This window comes from Hyperolius riggenbachi, chromosome 1, assembly GCF_040937935.1.
Source record: "Hyperolius riggenbachi isolate aHypRig1 chromosome 1, aHypRig1.pri, whole genome shotgun sequence".
Classification (NCBI taxonomy): Eukaryota; Metazoa; Chordata; class Amphibia; order Anura; family Hyperoliidae; genus Hyperolius; species Hyperolius riggenbachi.
Window position 1 is genome coordinate 216,467,116 of NC_090646.1, and position 25,747 is coordinate 216,492,862.

Below are 25,747 nucleotides of genomic sequence, written 5' to 3' on the forward strand. Positions count from 1 at the left end.
TCCATCACTTCTGTGGCCAGCATAAATTTTTTTTTTCAAAGTTCGCATCCCCATTGAAGTCTATTGCGGTTCGCGAACTTTAACGTGAACCGAACGTTCCGCGAAAGTTCGCGAACCCGGTTCGCAAACCTAAAATCGGAGGTTCGGCCCAACTCTAATCTTAGGATCATACCATCATTCCATCTCAAAACCACATGGAAAATGAGCTCAGGATCATGCCATTCCATCTCAGCCCCATATTAAAAGTGGTTCTAGAATATTACCATGGGGTGCTGTGGCATAGCTTGCATAGTTGCCCCAGTATAGGGAGTTTAGTTGCCCCAGTATGGCTAGTATAGTTACCCCAGTTTAGCTAGTATAGTGCCCAGTATAGCTAGTATAGTACCCAGTATGGGTAGGTAGTGTCCCAGTATAGCTAGTATAGTTCCCAGTATAGCTAGTATAGTGCCCAGTATAGCTAGTATAGTGCCCAGTATGTGTAGGTAGTGCCCCAGTATAGCTAGTATAGTGCCTAGTTTAGCTTGTATAGTACCCCAGTATAGCTAGTATAGTGCCTAGTATAGCTAGTATATTGCCCAGTATAGCTAGTATAGTGCCCAGTATGGGTAGGTAGTGCCCCAGTATAGCTAGTATAGTGCCCAGTATAGCTAGTATAGTGCCCATTAACTAGTATAGTGCCCAGTATAGCTAGTATAGTGCCCAGTTTAGCTAGTATAGTGCCCAGTATAGCTAGTACAGTGCCCAGTATGGGTAGGTAGTGCCCCAGTATAGCTAGTATAGTGCCCAGTATAGCTAGTATAGTGCCCAGTATGGGTAGGTAGTGCCCCAGTATAGCTAGTATAGTGCCCAGTATAGCTAGTATAGTGCCCCAGTATAGCTAGTATAGTGCCCAGTATAGCTAGTATAATGCCCAGTATAGCTAGTATAGTGCCCAGTATGGGTAGGTAGTGCCCCAGTATAGCTAGTATAGTGCCCAGTTTAGCTTGTATAGTGCCCCAGTATAGCTAGTATAGTGCCCAGTATAGCTAGTATAGTGCCCAGTATACCTAGTATAGTGCCCAGTATGGGTAGGTAGTGCCCGAGTATAGCTAGTATAGTGCCCAGTATAGCTAGTATAGTGCCCATTAACTAGTATAGTGCCCAGTATAGCTAGTATAGTGCCCAGTTTAGCTAGTATAGTGCCCAGTATAGCTAGTACAGTGCCCAGTATGGGTAGGTAGTGCCCCAGTATAGCTAGTATAGTGCCCAGTATAGCTAGTATAGTGCCCAGTATGGGTAGGTAGTGCCCCAGTATAGCTAGTATAGTGCCTAGTATAGCTAGTATAGTGCCCCAGTATAGCTAGTATAGTGCCCAGTATAGCTAGTATAGTGCCCAGTTTAGCGAGTATAGTGCCCAGTATAGCTAGTAATATGCCCAGTATGGGTAGGTAGTGCCCCAGCATAGCTAGTATAGTGCCCAGTATAGTGCCCAGTATTATAGTGCCCAGTAGAGCTAGTATAGTGCCCAGTTTAGCTAGTATAGTGCCCAGTATAGCTAGTATAGTGCCCAGTTTAGCTAGTATAGTGCCCAGTATAGCTAGTAAAGTGCCCAGTATGGGTAGGTAGTGCCCCAGTATAGCTAGTATAGTGCCCAGTATAGCTATTATAGTGCCTAGTATAGCTAGTATAGTGCCCAGTAACTAGTATAGTGCCCAGTATAGCAAGTATAGTGCCCAGTTTAGCTAGTATAGTGCCCAGTATAGCTAGTACAGTGCCCAGTATGGGTAGGTGGTGCCCCAGTATAGCTAGTATAGTGCCCAGTATAGATAGTATAGTGCCCCAGTATAGCTAGTATAGTGCCCCAGTATAGCTAGTATAGTGCCCAGTATAGCTAGTATAGTGCCCAGTATGGGTTGGTAGTGCCCCAGTATAGCTACCCAGCATACACTCCTCCCCTGGTAACTGCGATCGCCATTACAGGAAGCTGCTCTCCTGCTTCTGCCTCATCACAGAAGCTGGGAGACGCACTGCTGTGAATCAAAATAACACACACGCATGAGAGGGGAATATAAGAGAGGAAGCGGCCGCCAGCTAAAGTAACAGCAGCGGCGGCCGTGGGGGGTATGGGAGGCAGGCGGGGGCGGCAAGAGGACAGACCCGCGGCCCAACTGCAAACGCCCCACTGACCAGCAGTGGGCCGCGGACTGGGGGTTGGGGACCCCTGCTCAAGATCATTCCATTCAATGTAAGAACATATGAAAACTGATCTCAGGATCACACCGTTCCCCCTCAGCACCATATGAAAACAGGTTGATGTAATTTCAAACCAGAGCCAAGAACTGTAAAAATAAAAGTACCCTCAAAGTTATATGAGTTATTGCACTTCATTTCAAACATGTTTCCCTTGTTTATTGTCTGCTTTGAAGGATCACTTGAGCAGGGTTTTCCTTCTACTAAAAGTAAATGTGCTTTCTGCCGTGTATCAACTACTGACACGTATGTTCACAAATGCTGCCAATCATTTGATATTATCTACAATTATTATTTAACTGGATTCTGCAGCTGTTATACCTTATCATTAGAAACCATGACAATAGTATACAGTGTGCTGTAAAAGATACCCATAATTCTCCTGTGTTTTTCTCACTGGGGCATATGCTCAAAAGTTTGGTAAAGTTGCGCACTTTGCAATTTTATTATTAAATACGCTAACAAGATAGAGTGCGTTGCGCAATTAGCTTGTCCTACGTTGCCTAGGTAATGCATGCGCTGTTAGAGTAAGGCATCGTTCACACTATACGCGCTGCCATGTGTATTTCAGAAGTGCATATGGTGTGCGATCAGCAAGATCATCGGAAGTGCATAGACAGCACTTCTGACGTTCAGACTATGCACGCTGTGCAGCAGTGTAATGAACGGAATCAGCAGCGCAACACACGGCAATGCAGATGGCATAAGATTGGGTGCGCTTGCGTCCCGAACACATGGCCATATGCGTTGCCTAATGTGAACGAGGCCTAATGTGTTACCCATTCAACACTTTCTTTACCTAGGTAACTTTGGTCATGCTAATTGCACAATATGTGCTACATTGTCAGCATACTTGCAAGACAACTGTACTGAACTTTTGAACATATGCCCCATTGTTTTGTTGGTTTTCCCCAAGCAGGGATAAAACGTACTGCATCCCTTTGCACCTGACTACTTCACTGTGTTTAGTGCAATGAAACATTCATTCAGCAAGGAGAGATCATACACATCTAAAAGGATTATGTTTCAGCAGATACAGCATCTGAAGTAATCCCTCCCACTAACGGCTGAGAGGAAAGCAAGCCAACTTTTACAATGAAACATGCAGAGCTACTAAGTAGTGACCTAAGAATGACAGTGTGCGTTCTGAGCCTTGTTGCTTTGTGTAAAATAACAGCTGTTTTCAACTGCTAAGCAACCAGTTTCTCCCTCTGTGCCTATGTATATCTGTAAAAAAAAGACTTTTAGCCTATCGCATTGTTAGGGGGTGTGTTTATAGATAATGGCAGTTGGTGCTGTCTGTTTTTTCATCATGTCTGCCAGTAGTAAAGATGATTACGTACAGGCTGATTGTGGATCAAACAACATGAACAAATTACATGGCAAATATCAATCATTTCTTGATCTCTCTTCTATTTTTTAACTTCTCACTTTGCAAAGTTTTGATTTATCTATTCCCCTGTTTCTCTACAGTTCCTCTTTAAGTGAAGGATGATCCGTGCTATTTGCCTGGTGGCCCTTCATGGCGTCCAGCTGAGAAGTCTGCAGCTGTTAGAATCCTGCTATCTCACTATTCTGTCTTTGAAGGTTGGAATATGTTTTGTGGAACTGACATAAAAATTGATCTCAGAAGGTGCTTACTGGTGGCCATGTCTAGTCTCATGCTTAATATGGACCAATTTGATTCAGGAGGCCTCAGTAGAAAACCATAGTGCCACATGCATATTATTTTGAATTCCCGTTGCTCAGCACTTTACAGAGCATCTGGAAGGTTTCATATCATTCTCAGGTTGCTGAAAGATGTTACTATCAAAAACCTCATACTGACATAGCCAGAATCATTGGTTCTTGATCATTTAGGTTAGTATTCTGATGTGTATATAGTTAGACACATAGCTATAGCCATAGCAGCCTTAGTCTGCTGTGTGGCCTGGGCCTATTGGGTGGGGCAGAATAACGCAGCTTGCCTCCTGTGACACCCAAGTACTTGGAAGCTGTGGTGGGTATTTCAGTGTTTTATCTGTATACTCTAAAGGAATACAGTGGAGTATTCCCCTGCAGGAAGAGACATTAGTGGTTGCAGAATATAGTTACAGTAGCCCTTTAAAGCAGAGTGTTAGAGTGAACCTGAAGGGAATAGGTACTTACCTAGGTAGAGGGAAGCCTGTGGATCCTCCAGAGGCTTCCCCCTCCCCCCTTTCCCTCCACTGATCCAGCGCTAGGACTCCTGGAATCTTGTTGACCTGTGCTTTGCAGAGCAGTGCGTAGTACGCCCCATGCCTGCACAGTAGCACGGAGGTCCTGCACAGTGAAGCCATGCCTGTATATGGATGGGAGTATGGCCATAAACCATTGGAAGTGGCCTTGAAGCCCTTTCCTGACTTGTGAGCAGCCACAATGCACAGCTGCAGGTCCTCACTGAGCTCCTTTGTCTTAGCCATGACTGTCCACAAACCAACTGCAGAGAGCTGCTGTTTTTCACATGTTGAGTTGATTAAAACAGCTGTTCCCAATTAATCAGTGTAATTAGGATGCTTTAGAACAGCTTGGACTATTTGGAATGGTATAGAACTTTGGATTTTCCCACAGACTGTGACAGTTTGTGACGGGTATGAATAATTTTGGACTGGACACTTTTTGCTCACATGTAAATAAAAGCTGAGAAATGTTTTTTTTTTACACAATAATGCCTCTTGTACATTGTCTTACTATCTTTTGGGAGACACCTAGTCTTTTCGTATCAAAAGATTACTTGCTGGTTGAATAAAAGTAACTTTAAAGGCAGCCATACACTGGTCGATGTGCCATCAGATCGACCAGCTGACAGATCCCTATCTGATCGAATCTGATCAGATAGGGATCGTATGGCTGCCTTTACTGCAAACAGATTGTGAATCGATTTCAGCCTGAAACCGATCACAATCTGTTCAGCTGCTCCTGCCGCCTGTCCTCCCCCCGCGCATACATTACCTGAGGCTGGCTCCCGGGCATCTTCTCCACGCTGCACCGCTCTGTTCTTGCTCCATCTCGGCGCTTCCTGTGTCACTCCGTGACCAGGAAGTTCAAATAGAGCGCCCTCTATTTGAACTTCCTGGGTCACTGCAGTGACCCAGGAAGCGCCGGGATGGAGCGGGTGCAGCGCTGAGAAGATGCGGAGAAGACGCCCGGGAGCCCGCATCAGGTAATGTATTTTTCATCGGATCGGCTGCCGCTAGCGACGCGCACTTTACCCGCGGGCGATCGAGGGTAATTTCCCGCACGGCGCGATCGACGGACCGATCCGATTTCGGGAGGAAATCGGATCGTCGGCGGCGTTTACCGCGAACGATTGGCAGCAGATTCGATCCCAGGATCGAATCTGCTGTCGAAACGGCCGGGAATCGGGCCAGTGTATGGCCACCTTAAGTCAAAATTTGCCTGGGGTATGAATAATTACGGGCAGCACTGTATGCAGGGCCGGATTTATCATAAGGCACTGTAGGCACGTGCCTACAGGAGCCTGATGATGGAAAGGCGGATTAATACCCTCCCCAACTGCCTCGATCCCTTCTTCCCTATGTAGAGACCTGAGCAGAGCATAGACAAGAGGTTACTCAGCCAGCTTTTGGCATTCCACTGATGAGATCTCCCTTCAGTCTAGGGCACCACTAGCTACTTAATACTGAGGTCCCTCTAGGTACCTAATGCATGAGGGCACCTCTAGCTACTTAATGCTGAGGATACCTCTGGCTACCTAATGCTAAGGGACACTTGTAGCTACCTATGACAGGCAAGGGAAGTAAGGGAAGAAGTGACAGCTGGGCCAGCCAGCACACTTGCAGTGCGGTTCAGCGGGGGTTTGTAGGTTCATGAAGGGAGGAGTTTAGGGTGCCAGGGCAGTTGTGCCTATAGGCTCATGTGATATAAATCTGGGCCTGACTGTATGTGTTACCTACTGTAAGGCAGCAACACAGGAAAAAGGACATTTATTGTGCATTGTACTCTGGGAGGAATGTTCCTATTTGTATGTTTTTGCACGTATGTAACTTGTCAAATTTTTCAGGATAGTGGTCCTATAAATAAGTTCTCATGTTAAAAAGCAGTCACATAATTATTAGCCATCAGGAACCTGCGCATCTTTAAACATTTTCTTTTGAAATAAAATCAAACAGCAGGTCTAAATCCAGCCTAGTGAACACACACACAGTAATGTTTAGAGTACAAGAAATGTGTGTGTGTTTGCTATAGATGGGTGGTGTTTGCTGGTCTGGGTGGGATCTGTCATCAGCTGTGTGTGTCGCTGGTATGACTGTCACCACCAGGCCTTGATGACAAACTGCTGGAGAGAGTAATCTTTATTTTCATGAAAACACTTCTGAATACTTTTAAGAAACAAGGTCGCGTGTCGCCTGGCAATGCCGTAGGCATGGTAAAGAGTTGGTGAATGGCCCCTGGATCTTTGACATAAAGACTAACATATTCTGCTGCACCCACATGGCAGGAAACAATTTTGCTTTGAAGGTTTTTTGTTTTTTTAAGTGTACTTGTGTGGTAGTGGGTACAGTTTGGGAATCTTTCTTTAAACCTTTCCACAAGGTTGCCTGGTTTAAACAAGGATTCCCTTTGATTTACTTGTTTGCATTTTGCCATTTTGGCTGTAGGGGAGAAAGCTAGATAGGGCGGATTCTGTCATAGGAAGTTTTAATTTTAATAATTGCATGCTAAGTTTTAAGACAATATAGTTCTCCCAAGGTAAAAGTATCAGAACTATTTTACAGTGCTCAGTTACATTGCTTCAGACAATTGGGAGCTATAGTAACTGATCTATAAGCTTGCTTCACAAAGCTGTGCTAACAGTTAGCATGCTGGTGAAAAGCCCCTTATCACACCTAAACTCAGTTTAGGCGTGATAAGTTTAGGCATGATAAGTTTAAGCATGATAAGTTTAGGCATGATAAGTTTAGGTGTAATAAGTTTAGGCTTGATAAGTTTAATCACTAACTGGGTTAGCACCGCAGTGCACAGCTGATCAAAAGTTTTGTGCTTGCAAACTCTGGTGCACTTTGCACAGAGTTTAATGGCACTGCTTTGCGTGCGGGACTTTGCGCGCGATCTAAACTTATCATGCCTAAGCATATCACGCCTAAACTTATCACGCCTAAACTGGCTTTTCACCAGCATGGTGCAATGGTTATCATGCCTAAAGTCTCTAACTGGGTTAGCACCGCTTTGTGAATCGAGCCTTATCTCTCTGCATGAAGGCTTTGTATTATAGTCTATGTACAGTCTCAATTGCAGTTCACACTCACTATAACGCATTATAATTTTATATTACAGAGCAGACTAATCAACTTTTGAACTTTTCTCTGCAGAAAAACCATAAACAAAAAAAAGAAACAATGAGAGACAGTTGAGATAAGAGCTTCAAAAGTCAGTGCTGTCCACGACTTTATAAAGTCACAGAGCTAAAAAAGCTCTTTTGCATAGATAACAGAAGTTTCTTAACTCTTCCTGTACTGGAAAACAATATGAGATTAATGTCTGTGCTAATAACGTTTTATTTCTTAGCAGTACTACACATAGAAATCATTATATCATACGTTTATTTTCACTTCAGATTCCCTTTAAGGCGCAGTGCCAGCCTATTCCTATTCTGCCCTGTGATTACTGTGATTGGCTCACAGTAATCACGGGGTCAGAAGCCAATGAAATGGAAATAAGTATGATGTTAAACGTGGCTCAGACTTCAAATTGAGATTTTAAACCCTGTAATAAGAATGTGGTACTCCAGGAGGGTTCTAAAAATACAATTATAAGTATATTTTCATCATAGAGTTGCTTTAACCTTAAAGAGACACTGAAGCGAAAAAAAAATATGATATAGTGAATTGGTTGAATAATTACTAGAAGATTAGCAGCAAAGAAAATATTCTCATACTTTTATTTTCAGGTATATAGTGTTTTTTCTAACGTTGCATCATTCTATAATATGTGCAGATTACACAACACTCAGCATTCAAAATGAGTCTTTCAGAGCAGTCTGTGAAGTAATGACCTCTCCTCTAGCAGAGGAAAAGTAAATAGTCCAGGAACAGTTGAGATAATAAAAGTCAGATAACAGCCCTCTCCACGACTAACTTAGTCAGAGAGCTTAATGGCTTGTTTGCATAGAGATAACAACTGGAGTTTCTCAACTCTTCCTGTACTGGAAACAATTACACTGATGTATCTGATCTTAATGTTTTATTTCTTAGCTGTGCTACACATACAAATCCTAATATCATCATTTTTTTTCCGCTTCAGTGTCTCTTTAACCTCACCCCATAAGTAATGCCTAATCCTAAGCTCCCCTCTCATGCAAAGGACTGCAGGTTAAAACAGGTGGATTCTCCTGCCTGTGAAATAATTATTTACATTAATCAATGTACAATTTATTTTTTATTATTTGAAAAACAGGGCCTAGCCCCACTTTAAAATAATCCCGAGGTGGGGGCATGGCTTGATCATGGCGCGCGTTAGACGTTTTTGCTAAGAGCTCCCGCTGGCCGGATTCCCCGAGCACAATATCAGCTAGAAGTAGAAGCTTTTTCGGACTCACATGGGGGCACAAAGAAGGACAAGTCCTCTAGAACTCAGGAGACCCAGCATAAAGGTAGAATCCAACAGTTTCTAAGACCTTTGACGAGATCCGCGAGCACCTCGGACATATCTAACATGGTGCCCGTGCAAACCTCGCAAGACCAGGCCGCGGCTTCTCTAAGCAGATCTCTCCCGAACGGCTCTCCCACACTAACCAAGCAGCCCTACGGGTCGACCCTCTCTACCCAGGTCTGACGACGTCAAATCGTATGTGGAAATGGACCTCCACGAATACATTAGAAAGCTACCTACTAAAGATGACCTAGAATGGTATGTCAGCATAATAGAAGCGACCTATCTCAAAGAACTTGAAGAGGTGAAACAAGAAATCAGACATGTTGGTCACAGGGTAGAAGAGACGGAGAAAAGCTTGGAAAGAATCGAGAAAACTCAGAATACACAGCAAGCTACGCTGGACAAGCACTCCTTACAGATACTAAACCTCTTCCTGAAAATAGATGACCAGGAGAATCGGCAACGCCACAACAATCTACGGGTCCGAGGCATCCCCGAGGCTACAAAGACCCAGGACTTAGTTCCTACAATAACGGCTATCTTCAAAAAGTTCTTGGAGCATCCACACGACTCACCCATCGAGATTGACCAAGCCCACTGCACTCTGGGCCCAGTAAGCACCAACCCAGAGAGACCACGCGATGTGGTTTGCCACATCCACTACTATAAGGTGAAGGACGCCATTATGATCGCCGCCAGAGACAAGGGCCATGTGGACTTTGATGGTGCCAAGATCTCCATCTTAGCAGACCTCTCTAGCCTTACCCTCCAGATGCGGAGAGCGGTGAAACCGGTCCTCACTATCCTACGAGAGAGACAAATCCCTTACCGGTGGGGATACCCGTTCCAGCTACAAGTTAAACATGACGGGAAAACAGCTTTTCTCTCTTCCCCTTCGGACCTACCCAAATTCTGCGAAATTCTGGATATTCCCATGTTGCATCTCCCCGACTTGCCAGAGGATCTTCAGGCTACCAAAGGCACCCTTCCACAAAGAGCCCGATGGCAAACTGCGGGTTGAGGAAACAGACGCGGCAACACGGCTGCCCCACAGAACTCCGCTGATGGGTGAGATCTCTCCAATTTGTCCTTCGTTACTCCCCCACATTGACTCTGTTATAGTGGATTGACCGCACTCCTTTTAGTCAGAGAGTTCGGTTGCAGAATATGTTAGCGTTGGACCGCTTTGTCTGGGTCCCAAACAAATCATCCCCTTATGTTGCACTCGTCTCCCTGTCTCTTAAACATATACAGCAACCCTTTATACTTGATTACCCACGTATCTGATAGCAGATCAAGGGAGGGGGGACACCAAGAGCCCAATAGTGTGATATTGTATAGATGATAATTAATAATGAGTAATATAACAATTTAATACTCACAAACCAGGGTTACCATTAGTCAACCACTGTGAAGGCAGGTGGGGAGATTAACCTGACCCCACTCAGGATTAAAAGTCACTCTCTGTAGATGGGAAGAAGATGGGTACAACCCTCCACCAAGGGTGGACTTAGCAATATGTAGAAGCTTTCCAGAGGCGCCAATAGAATAAAAGTCACTTAAACGAGCTTAAAACCGATGGGGCAGTGGTGGGCCTATCCCATCCATGCAGACAAAGCAAACAAAGGAAGGACTGTGGCATCAACAGTGAAAAAACAATTTATACTCCACAGTAAAAATAGGCAACGCGTTTCACGGGCTTAATCCCGCTTCATCAGGCCAATCAAAAAGGAGCATACAGCTTAACAGCATCAAAACCACACAGAGACGCTCAGTGTGGTTTTGATGCTGTTAAGCTGTATGCTCCTTTTTGATTGGCCTGATGAAGCGGGATTGAGCCTGTGAAACGCGTTGCCTATTTTTACTGTGGAGTATAAATTGTTTTTTCACTGTTGATGCCACAGTCCTTCCTTTGTTTGCTTTGTCTGCATGGATGGAATAGGCCCACCACTGCTCCATCGGTTTTAAGCTCGTTTAAGTGACTTTTATTCTATTGGCGCCTCTGGAAAGCTTCTACATACTGATAGCAGATCAGCTCTTCCCTTGGATTTTATTTCATTTTCCTTTATACTGGATACGCTCCCTAATTGTGGTGACTCTCCATATCATGTCTGTTCAACTTTATAACCAGGAGACTAACTTTAAGTTCCTGTCAAAGGGAACACCCCACCATGGCAGTTATGATTCCCTGTACTTAGCTATTATTACCCACACATGATCGAGTGCATCGCTGGAAGACTAAATTTGTTATGGTTCCTGCTGGACAAATGTCCCGCTCTTTTATACTTTTGAAATTTTCTCATGCTTAGATGTTTATACCACTTATAATGCAAGTTTACGGTTTAATATTATAATTATTGCTGTTAGTGTCTATTTAGCTGCCATTACGATGCACTTAACACTGTTATGTGAAGCTGATATTTAAAATGTGAGATCCACGTCCAGTTTAAAGATGCTCGGTCTTCGTGCTCACGGGACCTTAACTGCACATGGGCCTCCTCACTCCAGTAATAGTAGGTCTGTCTTGTTACAGCCCAGCAATTCTCATATAGTGTTAGCAGTACACCCCACTGCTAATCTGTCTTTTTTTTTGCTGTTTTAAGTTGTTTTCCATAATATGCCTCGTAAAGCACTCTAACGATAAGCAACTCTGGTTCACACTGATGCCTCTCTCACTATCCTTATACTATTAGCTATAAATAGCTGTATGCACTAAATGTGTCCTTCCTATGTCTGTGTCATCTGACAAAAGCTTTGTGCTAGGTGAGTGCAAATGTGCATCCTTCAATGTCAAGGGTTTTAATAGCCCTAATAAGAGGTCACAAATCCTATATAGCATGCATAAGGCCAAAGTTAAAATCTTGATGTTACAGGAAACCCACTTTAAGTCAGACAATCATCCCTACATTAAAAATAGATTTTATAATACCTGGTATCATAGCACATTCCCTGACTCCAAATCAAAGGGTGTCTCCATAGCATTCCACAGATCCCTCCCCATTTCGGATATATAAACACATGCAGACCCTTCCTAAATTAGCCTCATTTGCACAGGGTCAGATAATACTTGGGGCAGACATGAATATGTGTCTTGATCCTGATCTGGACTCCTCCTCGGGTCACTCCGGTATCCTAACGAGCATTAAAACCAAAATTGAATGACCTCCACTTGGTAGATACTTGGAGAATTTTTCACCCTAAATGTAAAGACTTCACATTTTGCTCTCCTCCACACAACTCCTTTAGCAGGATAGACGTTATATTTATCTCACATAGCCTACTAGATAACGTCTTGTCATCCTCTATTGACATTAAGCTCTGGTCAGACCATTCTCCAATCTCCAGTACTGTATATTGCTCAGTTGGGATCCCGGGAGGACACAGGACCACCTTTATTTGGAAGCTGAATAATAATTTACATAAAGACCCCCTGTGCGTACAAGAAATAAAGCGAGCCATCTCCAACTTCATATCAGATCACTCCCGTGATAGCACCTCAAATGTGATAAAATGGGAGGCCCTTAAATGCAGTATCAGAGGCCTTCTAATCTCACACGGTTCTAGGCTAAATAAGGAGAGAAGTTACAGAATCACTCAGTTACTAAAAGATATCTCTGAACTAGAGGATAAAATGAAATCTGAAGGAGGGAGTTCTCAAACTACAAAGCTCCAACTTTCTAACTCTAGGAATAAGCTTTTGTCCATCCTAGATGAGAGATCATTAGCTCATAGAGAAAAACTACAGGGCTTATTCTATGAAAAATCTGACAAATGTGGCACTATTCTAGCTAGATATGTGCACCCCCGACAACCCACTTCCTATATACCAGCGGTCTTTTCACGTAAAGGGGGCCAGGCATTTAAAGCTTCAGACATAGCAGATGAATTTCGTAATTATTATAAGGATCTCTACTACCTTCCAGGCAAATTTAAAGAAAACCTGTAACATCAAAAAGTTCCCCTCGGGGGTACTCACCTCGGGAGGGGGAAGCCTCATGGTCCCAATGAGGCTTTCCACGCGGTCCTCCGTCCCTCGGGGTCTCGCTGCAGCCCTCCAAACAGCAGCGATGTAAATATTTACCTTCCCGGCTCCTGCGCAGGCGCTATGGCGGCTCTCAGCTCTGAAATAGGCGGAAATACCCGATCACCATCGGGTCTGCTCCACTGCGCAGGCGCAAGTCTCCGGCGCCTGCGCACTGCGCAGTAGAGCGGACCCAACTGAGATTGGGTATTTCCGCTTACTTTGGAGCTGAAAGCTGCCACAGCGCCCCCGCTGGAGCCTGGAAAGGTAAATATTGAACAGGCTGTCGGATCTGTCAGGCCGCTGTTCAGAGGGCTGCAGCGAGAACCCCGTGGGACAGAGGACGGCGTGGGAAGCCTAATTGGGACCCTAAGACTTCCCCCTCCCAAGGTGAGTACCCCCCAGGGGAAGTTTTTGATGTTACAGTGTCTCTTTAAAGATCTAGACCCCACTTTGCTTGCTAATAAAATCAGCTCATACATAGCTCAAACTGGCCTACTAGTACTCTCCCCCGAATCCATCAAAGAATTAGATAGACCATTTCCCGAGGCTGAAATTCTCTCCGGTATTGCCTCCCTTAAACCAGGTAAAAGCGCGGGCCCCAACGGGTTCACCGAAGCCTTTTACATAACTTTTGCCTTGAATTTAGCCCCCATTATGACTAACGCCTTTAATGCAGTTTCTGCTAACACTCCTTTTCCCCCTCAATCGATGGAAGTGCACATAGTGGTGATTCCAAAACCAGGCAAGGATCCTAAGGCTGCAAGGCATGTAGTAGCTACCGCCCCATTTCCCTTATAAATTTAGATATAAAGGTATATTCTAAACTCACTGCAGAAAGACTCAAAGAACATATCCCCATCTCATTCACACCGACCAGGTCGGTTTCACACCATGTATAGAGGCGAGAGACAACACCCTCAAAACTGTTTCCCTTATACACAGGGCTCGCAGAGAGAAGATTCCTCTCTGTGTCCTTTCAGTAGATGTTGAAAAGACAATTGACAGGATCCACTGGGGCTTCCTGAAGGAGACTTTGAGCCAAATTGGGCTCAGCCCTGCCTTTGTCAATAAGATTATGGGCCTCTATACCTCCCCTTCTGCTCGTGTTAGGGCCAACGGGATCCTGTCGGACACCTTCCAAATCATGGCCCTCTGTCCCCTTTGCTATACATTCTCTGCATGGAGCATTTTGCTATTGAATTACGTGAAAACCCTGATATCAGTGGCATACAAAACAGAAGGTCCTCGGTAAAGCTATCTCTCTATGCTGACGACCTATTAATGTACATTACTGATCCATTAATTTTACTCCCTAATTTTCTACAAGAGGCTGAGCGTTTTGGCGCGCTGAGCAATTTTAAGATTAATCTATCAAAAACCGAAATCCTAAATATATCCCTCCCTGATAACTTGGTTAAGATCCTCCAGTCATCCTTTTCCTTCAAATGGGTACCCGATGCCTTAAAATATCTCGGAATACTTATACCAGCAGATCCTTCTAAATTATTCTCATACAACTTTCCCACCTTAGCAGACCAGATTCACAAGGATCTGCTCTCATTGAATAATCTTAAACTGTCTTGGATAGGTAGATCTACTGTACTTAAAATGGATATCTTACCTCGTCTATTATATACTATGCAAGCTATCCCCATTCCTCTACCATCTTCCTTTTTGAAGCAGCTCAACCAGATGTTCAGTTCATTCCTCTGGCAACATAAAAAGCCTAAAGTTAATATTAATCTCCTATACCGCCCTAAGGAGGAAGGAGGTCTGGGTCTCCCAAATCTACTCAAATATCTTGAAGCCTCTCAGCTGTCTCTGGTTATGGACTGGTTCCATGGCCGCATTCAGAAACAATGGGTTTCTCTGGAAGCTCATTATGATCCTATTGATCAGAGGGCCATCCTATGGACACCCAAATCGAAGCGTCCATTGATGTCAGAGCTTCAATTTTGGACTGGGGCGATATCACATAGATGGGACCACCTAATAGCTAAATATAGGATATCCTCTATCCCTAGCCCCCTCACACCACTCCTTGACAATGTGGACTTTGGCCCAGACCTACATCAATCATCCTTCCTGGCTAGAGACAGGCAGGCCTGGCCTCAAATTAGACATTTTATCTCTAGATCCTCACTTTTACCGAGAAGCGAATGGCGGGCGGATTACTCTGTCCGTCAACCGGGTGGTTTCTCACCATTCAATTCCGGGAATTCTATAACTCTCTCTCTCCCAAAAATCAAATACATAGAGACCTGACATTTTTTGAGATGCTTTGTGCAGCCTCGGATAAGCCCTCTCATCAATTATCCCAGATATATAAAATCCTAAATGTGAACTCTGGTGAAAAAACTTAAACAAACTGCAAGATATATGGCAGAGGGACCTTGAGAAGGAATTGGACCCAGAGGACTGGGATCAGTTGCTGCTTTTGCATATTTGAGGCACTTTGTTCTTAGTTTTTTTTGTATACTGTTACTCTCCCCTTCTTGCCCTATTCCCCATCTTTCCCTTCCCCCCCTTCCATCCCCTAAGCACCCACTCCTTCCACCCTATCCACTCCCAATTTATCCTTTATCCCTCCATCCATTAGTTGTCAGCACCAGTCAAGGTTCTTTTCCTGTATCGTATTCATGATTGTTATTATTTGCCTTGATTTTATGTATCGAATTTACCATTTGATGGTTGGCCTTGTTGTTGTCCATTTTTATGTACCAATAAAAACTGATTTTTGAAAAAAAAAGAATCCCGAAGTGTGAGACATATGGAAGCTGCCATATTTTATTTCCTTATAAACAATACCAGTTGCCTGGCTGCCCTAAATCACACACCTGAATCAAGCATGCAGCTGATCTTGTCAGATTTGTCCTGACCTCCATAATCACTACCTAATGGGTCCAGCGACGTCCCCTTGATGACGGTCGTTAGCAACTTCTCTTCCTGCCAGCAGGTATGTCACACGATGTTACACGTCTAGAGCACATGAGACTTCAACCGATCGTGGTACTTTGCGCGGGAGTTGTTGGGGTTCTTAGCGATCCGATCCGCTGTGATGGTTGGTATTTTGGTGCAATGCTAAGCAACGTTTGCATGGTCATGCCTCAGTACCCACAGCGCAATATCGTGGAAACTACTGCTCGGTGCTCAAAAAAACGCCGGTCGTCAGGAAAATCGTGACATGGGTACATATCTATAGACATCTGATGTGCTTGCTTGTTCAGGGTCTATAGCTTAAAGTATTAGAGGCAGCGGATCAGCAGGGCAACCAGGCAATGTGCATTATTTAAAAGGAAATAAACATGTCAGCCTCCATATCCCTCTCACCTCAAATTCCCTTTAAGAACCAGTTTTAATTGGACTATCTTGATAAATCTCCCACACTACACTTCCTGTACTCCATTCTTGTCACAAATAAGGGCCATTCATAAGTAAGATAACATACAACTTAGACGACATAGAAATCACTTCAGGCATGCTAGAATTGCTGAGCTGAAGACAGGTGGCATTTATTATTGCTATTAACCTATCTGCAGAAACTCGTGCCTAAAATACACAAACAGCGTAGGTGTAAGGAGTAGGTAGCAATTTCCATTAGGCAGTAAGTGCTTACATCTGATTTGAATTGCACCACATTTGTTTCATGTGACTGATCAGTGCTAAGGAGCTGGGGTGCTAGAGCTCTGGTTCTCATTATCCGGCACATGCAAAGCTGGGAGACTTTGCAGTACAGCAATAGATCTTTGATCTGCTTTTATAACAATATAATCCCATTTGCCAGAGTTAAACAATTTATTATGGACAGCTTAAAATTAATGTTTATTAAGTGAAATACAACAATGGCAGTGTTTTTAATGTCCCCACCTCCCAGGGTGAGCCAGCAAATGAGAAAGTTAGAAGAAAAAGTTCTAATGTGTGCGTTATTAAAAAGAAAATAACAGTGCACTGATGATCGTAAAATGCCTTAGAAGTGGCCTCCGTGTGTATTTGAGATATCCTTGTAATCTACAGCCTAATTCCAATTCATCCCCGATAAGGCTTTGGATAAAGTGTCATATTTTCATACTTTTTTTCACTTGGCATTTTAGACATGCCTGCATATTTTAATAAATGCAGTGTGACCACAGATTTAGCTTGGCAGCAGGTTATAAGGCAGTTTACATTTAGTATGGTGTCTGGAAACTCCACGGCTAAGACTATTTATTCAAAAAAATAAGCCTGTTTTCTTTTCCTCTACCTACTTAGTTTCTTCTCCACGTCTAAAAAAAAGATTTCTTAAAGTTCCCCCGAAGCAATATGGTAAACAAAAAGTTAGATACTCACCTCGGTAAGGCTTGGGGCCCACTTGAAGTGCTTTTCTAAGCACTTGTGATTTGAAAAGCTCTTGCTGATGTAATGCTATGGAGGATTTTTTAAAAAACTCACATGCTTCAAGTGGGATCACACACAGCATTACATTAGCAAGAGCTTTTAAAATCACATCACCGCTTGGGAGACTGTTAGACGGTGAAACCTCCATCTAATTACATTGTATAGCGCTGCGATCCACAGCAGCGCTGTACTGGGGGCTGCTGTGTGACAGGGCTGTCCCCCTGGGGCACTAGAGAGCGATCGGCTCTCATAGGCAGAAGCCTATGACAGCAGATTGCCATGATTGGCCGGCTGCAGAGAGGGAGGGAGCTAGGGAGAGAAACAAAAAAGAAAAGAGGAATATTTATTTTTTAAAAATTAAAAAAAATATTGACAAAAAAAAAAACACAGGGGGAGCAATCAGACCCCACCAACAGAGAGCTCTGTTGGTGGGGAGAAAAGGGATGTGGGGGGGGGGGGGGGGGGGAATAACTTGTGTGCTGTGTGGTGCGGCCCTGCAGCTTGGCCTTAAAGCTGCAGTGGCCCATTTTGTATAAAATGGCCTGGTCTTTAGGGGGGTTTAAGCCCATGGTTCTCAAGAGGTTAAGCAAGATTGGGTCCGGTTTGTTGTGAGATGGAACTTGGAAATTTTGTTTGCTTATCCCTAGTACTGGGCAAGGTGAGTCTGTGTATATTGTATATCAAATTGCATGTATACAGAATATATGTAATATGACATACTGAAGCAGGGCATGATCCCCTCTCTTCCGTAACTAGAAATCTGTGAAGCTCTACTGAACCCCATGACCAAAAACATTAAGGCAGTGCTGGGATATAATGGTGGGCACACAAAATATTGACACTTTGGGAACAAATTTGGCATTCTTCACCAAGGGGCGTACTCACTTTTGTTGTCAGTGGTATAGACATATACAGCTGCGTGTTAAGTTATTTTGATGGGACAGCAAATTCACATTGTTATAAAAGCTGTACACTGACTACTTTACGTTGTAACAAAGTTTCATATGTTCAGTATGGTCCCATAAAAAGATATAATTAAAAAAAATGAGGTGTACTCTTTTGTAAGATACTGTATATACATACAGAAACATAAGTAAACTAGAATATCCATATACATAAACTACAGACAGGTGCTGTGAGATGCCTTTACATGTAAAATAGCAGCTTCTGAAGATCTATAACATTTGTGAGATACATTTTAGCTCTGATAAGTCTTTGCAACTTGCAAGGATCTCACAGTTCTCTCTCTCCCCGTTATTGTCAGCTCAGCTTTCTTCCTCCCTCCTTTTGTCATTTTCAGGCTCTGATGCCTGTGCGTGCCCCTGCCTTTGTTTTTATAGTGAAGGTGGGCGGGGCCCTATACCATTCACAAAGTAAGCCAAGAGAATGGGGCGGCGATTGGTGGAAGAATCTGTACCCTCGTCTCATGGTTGGAGGGTGAGGTGCATGGGATTTATTCACAGGGGAGGGAAAGCTCTGTGCTCCGCTATTGACATTCAGCAGCACTCATGCACTCTAATAGCAGAGTGAGAGAAGCTCAGAGCAGATCCAGATACCCCAAAACACACGCTGCAACTTTCTACAGAGCAGAGCATCCCTTGCCAAGACTTTCTGCGCAAGCTTACCCCGGAGTATATTGGATACACAGCACAGCAGCGCTCGTTTCCCAGCACAGCCAGTGTGAATCGCTTGCTTTCTAGTTCTGGCTCACGTCACTTTTTCAAACTTTGATCAGGACTGTAAAAAGTAAAGTTCTCAGTGACTGATTAGTCTGAGATTTTGGGGGACGTTTATTAGGTCACTGGAACAGCTAGATTGGAATCACGGGAATCTAAGCAGCAAGTATGGCAGGAAGGTAAGTGAGAAATACTGACATCATCACTAATGTAAAAGGTTGCTGTGATTGACTTGCTGAACATCTATCTATGCCCTTATTATCATTGTATTAAATTTATTTATTATAACTAGGCTTATAAACTCAAGTGATGCTGATTTCATATACGTTGCAAGAACATCATTGTATCCATGAGGTACAATTTTTTCGTCAGATGCAATCTTTGGACACGATTTTTACTATCGAATTGTACAGAAAACTGTGCAGTATGTTGAGAAAATCGATGTAATGCAATGTAAAAATGTAAATTTGCCCATTAACGGTACAATTTTTTCATCAGTTGCGATCTTCCCACTCACTTTTTATGATTGAATTCTACAGAAAATTGTGCAGTGTGTGGTGAAAATCGATGTAAAACGATTCTTTGGTCGATTGGAACAGAAAATTTCATAGATCCGAAACTTGGATTTTACGATCGTATCTGAAGAGAGAAAATGCCCTTAGTGACCCGTTTATGGTAACAATCGATAATTACCTTCCGATTATTTACGATCGTAAAAAGTGCATCGAAAGATCACATCTGATGAAAAAATTGTACCATTAATGGGAACCTTAAAACAATTCTATGGTCGATTGGAACAGAAAATGTAATAGATTCGAATGGTGAATTTTACGATCGAATCGGAAGAGAGAAAATGCTCTAATCGACCCATTTATGGGGACAATTGATAACTACCTTCCCATTACTTTCAGTTGTAAATATTACACAGAAAGATGGACTCTGATGTAAAGCTAGTACCATTAATGGGCACTTTAAATGCAGGACAGCATCTCTCCCCCCTCAGCTGAGCTACAAGGGCTGACCATTGCACTGAAGGAATGACTGTCTGGCAATCAGTTGAACTAGTTAATTGGTCTCTCTCAGTTCCAAGCGCTTTGAAAAAGTTTCTAGCAGAGCAGCACCAGGAAATTACAGCTTTGATATCGCTGCCAGTGCACAATCAGAGCCTTTTTTATGACATGACTTGTAACCCGAGAAGCCATTTAACTTGTGGGGTAAACTTGGCAGAGGAAATCCCTATTAGGTATTATGGCATTGTTGTCGTCGGTTGCTCTGAGTTTGTTTGTTTTAATAATTCAGCATTAGACTGAGTCAAAGCTTTGCAAGCGATGAATCAGCAACAGAACGCTAAAGGTAGGGTCTGATCAAAAGAGATGGATTAGCAGACAAATAATCTCTTGGTACACACATGTCACTGAGCTAGGGACATATGGCTCTCTTGTTTTCATAGTATATCCCTTACATATCGAGATGACCTTATGAATTAGGATGTGGTATACCTGGGGAAGATCAATGCAGGGGGTCATTTTGGACAAGGGGAAAGAGCATCCCTGATCCATATATCGCATTGATTGGTAAAATGATAAGGGGTCATATGAAAGTGATATGCTGTGATATTACTGGCAGGGTGCTTACACTGCTTTGTATAGCTAGCGGCAGTAAATGAATTCAGCAGAATCTGTGTATCTACTAAAGTTTTCAGAAGAGCATAGGTGCTTCCTGTACTGATAATCAAACTGACATAATAATAAAATAAAACCTTTCCCTCTCCCTTGTTTTGCATCTGAAGCATCATCATGTTTGCAGATTTTTTGTAAGATATGAGTTTCTGAGTGCTTCCCCATTAATTTACCCCCCCCCCCCCCCCTTAAAGTAATCATGAAAACATGTCAATGGCCAACTCTGGAATTTGGTGGCATAGTGGATAGCACTCTCGTCTTGCAGCACTGGGTCCCTGTTTTGCATTCCAGCCTGGGCACTTTCTGCACGGAGTATGTACGTCCTCCCTGTGCCTGTGTGGGATTCCTCCAGGTACTCTGGTTTCCTCTCACATCCCAAAACATACATATAAGTTAATTGGCTTCCACTTAAATCACTTAAAATTGTCCCTAGCTTATGATACATACACTACACAATACATACATAGACATATGACTATGGTAGGGATTAGATTGTGAGCCCCTCTGAGGGACAGTTAGTGACAAGACATTATACTCTGTACAGCGCTACAGAAGTTGTTGGTGATATAAATATTATATATTATATATATATAGTAATATGTCATTTATATTGCACTGTACGTATGTGCAGGGGGCACTTGCACACAAGGAACATGCTTTAATCCACACTAGTTCAATAGTGCTAATTATTATTTGCGATCTTAGACACTTGTTTTATCACACAATTTATTGTCTTCAGGGGCTTCTATGTAATATATTATTGTATGAAGGGGTGCAGATTTCCCATACTGTGCTGTCCTTCTATATAGCTTAGTTATTGGTCTCTAAGCTAGTCAGATGGTGTGGATGAGGTAAACCTGAGGACACCTTTAACTACAGCGCTTTGTGATACGTCTGCTTAGCTATACTAAATTCTCTATAGGCTGCTCTAACCAGCTTTATGTATCTTATTCCAATAGCCACATCACTGAGGAAAGAACAAAATGAGGTTTTAACTATTGTTCAGGGTTGTTTTATAAATGTACATTTCTGCTCTTTAGAATTACTGTTTTTGCACGACCAAGTCCACATAATCCAAAATATTTAAAATTATAATAAAACAATTAGACCTTGTTAAGAGACCATTTGTATTTATTCAAACGTACTTCTTTTATTACCTAGCACTTTGTAGAGTGCGTTAAACCCTTCGCATTTGTCCTTGCTCTCAAAGGAGCTTACACTCTAATGTTCTTACTACAGTTGTACAAGGACACCAGGATCACACTGCACAATACCCCCTTATGTTTTTGTGCTAAGCACTTAGTTATAGCTGAACTAGCATTCATGAGTATATATAATAAAATATTATATCCACACTGACCATAACTAAATAACATGCTTAATTTTATTTATTTATTTTTTTATTTAAATCTCCTTTTTTTCTTTACAGTTTGATTGTTATATTCAGTAAAATGAATACCATAACTGCAGCCAAATTTTCTCATCATTAAATTACAACTGTTGTTACTAAAAACATTGTATTGCAGATGATAAAACATGTCGTGGAACTGAAAATAGGTCATATTGTGAGGAGGATGTTGCAGAAATAGATGATGTGCTGTAATTCTATGCCAGTGCCATGCTGTGCCTTACCTCTACCACTGTGGGTCACTCTAGGGAAACATTTCTCTTTGCTGGTACAATTAGGAGACTAAAGTTTTGGAGTTTGCTGAGGATAAATGAGTAATAGGATGTGAGGTTTATCCAGTGATGCTGTCTAACTGCCTCTCCACTAATAGACTAATAAGGATTCAGCGCAAGACAGATCTGTTTTTTCGAAAGTGTTCAAAATCTGCACTAACAGATCATATAAAGAAGTCCTGTATTCACAGAAACCACAGTTCAACTTTCAGCGTACACATTATCTGTTTTCTGTGTAGTCTGGAAGACTAGCCAGAAACGTGTGGTTTAGCGAAGATTGCTTGTGTATACCAAACGGGATAATCATGGCTGTTATTTAACTCCTCTGACTTGAAAATGAACATGAAGATCATCAAATGCACCAACAACAACTTAGCAGCAAAGAACTTACAAATAGACCGCGTTTCATAATGGGTTTTACAGAGTACTGAGTGGACCAGCACAAATGAGAGTTTCTGGTATAGTAGTAAATGAAATGTTTTCGTTATGGCACAAATAAAAAAATAACAGTAGTACGAATGAATCACATTGTGACACAGATTTCTTGGAAACACAAAGTCTGGAAGAGGTCATTGGAGATTGTAAGTGATTCTACAGAACTGTTCCACATTTATTTTAATTCATCTGCTCCTGGATAACAAGGGTTTGCAGTGTTTACCTGCGTTATATCAGATCACAAGGAGGATGGTTGAAAGCCTAGCAACTTAGCGTACGTTAATAGGTTTAGAGTGTGATTCAGTAAAAAAGAGTATTTTCCAGCTTTGCAAATTTGTATTTGATTTAATCCCCAGATAGCTTACTAGTAAATATGAACAGAATTACCTTTATGCTTTTAGAAGAGTGCAGTAGAATGCAGGTAGATCTTCAGGCTGGAATTAATCTATATTTGACTGCCATTGCTGCCAAAGTTCATCCATACTTATAATTGTAAATGTGAACCGTAGGAATGCTGATGGATTTAAATGAAGCTAAATGGCTGTGTATCCAGGAAATATAGTCTTGCTGCTTTACAAATAAACCTCTAGAGATATTTCTAAAAAAGACCTCCTCTGGAGCGGGCAAGAACTGTAGGATAAACGTTACAGGGATATTTCTGGTGAGTTCTTTTTGTAACTCAGGAATGGGAATCTTACAAACAATACCAAAAACTATAAATACATGTTGGACAGACCATTTCCAAAGGGTAAATGAGTTAGAAAATAATGACAGGTTTTATAAATAAGGGGACTTTTCCAACTGTGAAAGTGCAGAGAATGAAGGATGTATGATGGATTAGTCCCACCATAATCCTTGCATGAGTAGGCCCCACAGACCATAGACCAGGGCTGGGCATATCCTGCAAGCCAGCTGACTCCAGACCTTTCAGGTTTTTCTCTGTTTGCTGTCAATGGAACCGCCTACTAAAAAAAAAATCTACTGGCTTCTAGATTGGACAGATTGGTTTCAGATTCCATATTCATTTGTCTACCCTGGTTGTGGACTCTTAATGGAAGATTTACTAAACATAGAAAAACTTAGATTTTAGGCAAATGATTTTAAAGACAATAAGAAAAAATGTTTTGCTTTTTACATTTTTATGTACTGTATATATTATTTTTCTTAACTTTCTACCCAATATTTTCTTTGAAATAAGCAGTTTTACTAATATAGGATGAGAAAAAATCATTTCATAATCCCCTCACCCAGGTGCATTTAAAACAGTACATTTGGATTAGGTCAAAATGAGAAATTATTCATTTGTATAGTTCATTGGATAAACTGGGAGTGGTAGAACATATGGAATAAGCTTGAGGTTCCCTGGTATGGACTGTAATTGTGTTGCATGAAATGATAATGTTTGGTCCTCTGTAGACACAAACCAATAACAGAAAAGAGCTAGGATATTGATCAGACAGGTTAGAATACTTTAGGGCAGTACTTATGGTTCTGTGCTGACTAAGCAAAGACTATGCAGTGCTTCTCTACCAAGAGCTTGCCTGGTGTGCATTAGCCATTGGGTGTGCTAACGAGATGGAAAGACAACAGTTTTTGAGGTTGCTAATGGAATGATTGAAAGCCTTTAATGTATGCATACCATTACACATCCAGCTAATTAGCGAAGCTCTTTTCCAAATGCATGTGCTGAGATGCATAAAAGACTACTAACCTGTTACATTGGATTGACATACGTATTATCTCTTTAACCGCTCTAATAATTTGCTATCCTCTCATCTCTGGATATAACTAGTAACATCTATCATGCAGGCTAAAAGCAGCAGCTCATGATTAGAAGAGTATTCCTTATTGTGTTGTTTTACTTGTCATTGTTTGCTAGGTGCATTTTTGGAATAGCATCCAATAGACCGACGTAGGGCGTGATGTCACCGGCTGCCAGAAATAGATATCACTGTGCATTATGACTGTCTCACATTAGTTCCTTTTCAAAACATTCAGTGAGCGAAGGCACGCAAAAGTGCTTCCTCTAAGCCTAGCCCGCGGCTTGTTTGTCCTGGGGACATCGCGAGGAATGAAGAGAGATGACATGCCCTTTACTAAACAGTGCATGGGCAGTAGCACTTCATGGCTGCTGCGTAATCTGTTGGTATTAATTGCAAATGCATATCAGTTTGTCAAACATTTGTTCCAGAAACGGATCTCACATTACAGGCTTATTTCATAACATGATGCACAGTGCAAGCGCATACAGCCTCCAGCACTCATCTAGACATGAGCCTTCATTGTTCTGCCTAAGCTGTTTAACTCTGGCCGGCTACTGTGAGCTATTGCACTCTACAGCTAGGCGAAAATTCTAACTTACTCAACTGAGTTCAATCTTATTAAGGTTAAAAAACCCAAAACTTTTTCCCTGTGTATATTGGGTTTACTCCTGATGTTCTAGTTTCCACTCACAGTCCAGAAATACTCTGTTGGTAGTAACCAGTTGGAGAATGTAAAGATGCCCATCAACGATACAATCTTACGGCACAATCTTACCATGTCATATGAGGGTTTACCTAAAGTATCGATTCAAAGTATAGTGGCTGGAAAGTGTGCTAGTTAAGAGCTCTGCCTCTGACACCGGAGAGCAGGATTCAAATCTCTGCTCTTCCTGTTCATTAAGGCTGCACCTACTCAGTGAGGAGACCTTGGGCAAGACTCCCTAACACTGCTATGGCCTATAGAGCAGGCTGTACTGGCTGCAGCGCTGTCGCTTTGAGTCTGCCCGGAGAAAAGCGCAATATAAATGTTCTGTGTGTCTATATACATTCAGGTTATCATTCCGCTACATTGATTTGCTAAACTTTTATAATCAAGATTGCAGCATTGATTGGCACATTAACTGTTGTATATGTATGACTTTGGTGAGGAAATTTAAATATAATCTTCTCTTCTTTGGAGATGGGAAAAAAATGTGTTTTTTTTTCTTACTTGCAGTGTAATAATGTCGAGAGAAGAATCCCACTGCACTGTCT

General features: G+C 42.3%; 1 protein-coding gene across 2 annotated transcripts in view; it reads left to right on the forward strand.

The window, feature by feature from the left end:
- Nucleotides 1-18,703: 18,703 nt before the first annotated feature.
- NDNF (neuron derived neurotrophic factor) overlaps nucleotides 18,704-25,747 on the forward strand; it is a 66,585-nt gene continuing 59,541 nt past the window's right edge. The window contains exon 1 of one of the 2 annotated variants that reach the window (XM_068280390.1): nucleotides 18,704-19,115. In XM_068280390.1, coding sequence (XP_068136491.1) covers nucleotides 19,105-19,115 — 11 coding nt within the window. In that variant the 5' untranslated portion in view covers nucleotides 18,704-19,104. Of the gene's footprint in view, nucleotides 19,116-22,412; nucleotides 22,877-25,747 lie in introns of those variants that run through there. The other variant, XM_068280400.1, reaches the window with a different exon arrangement.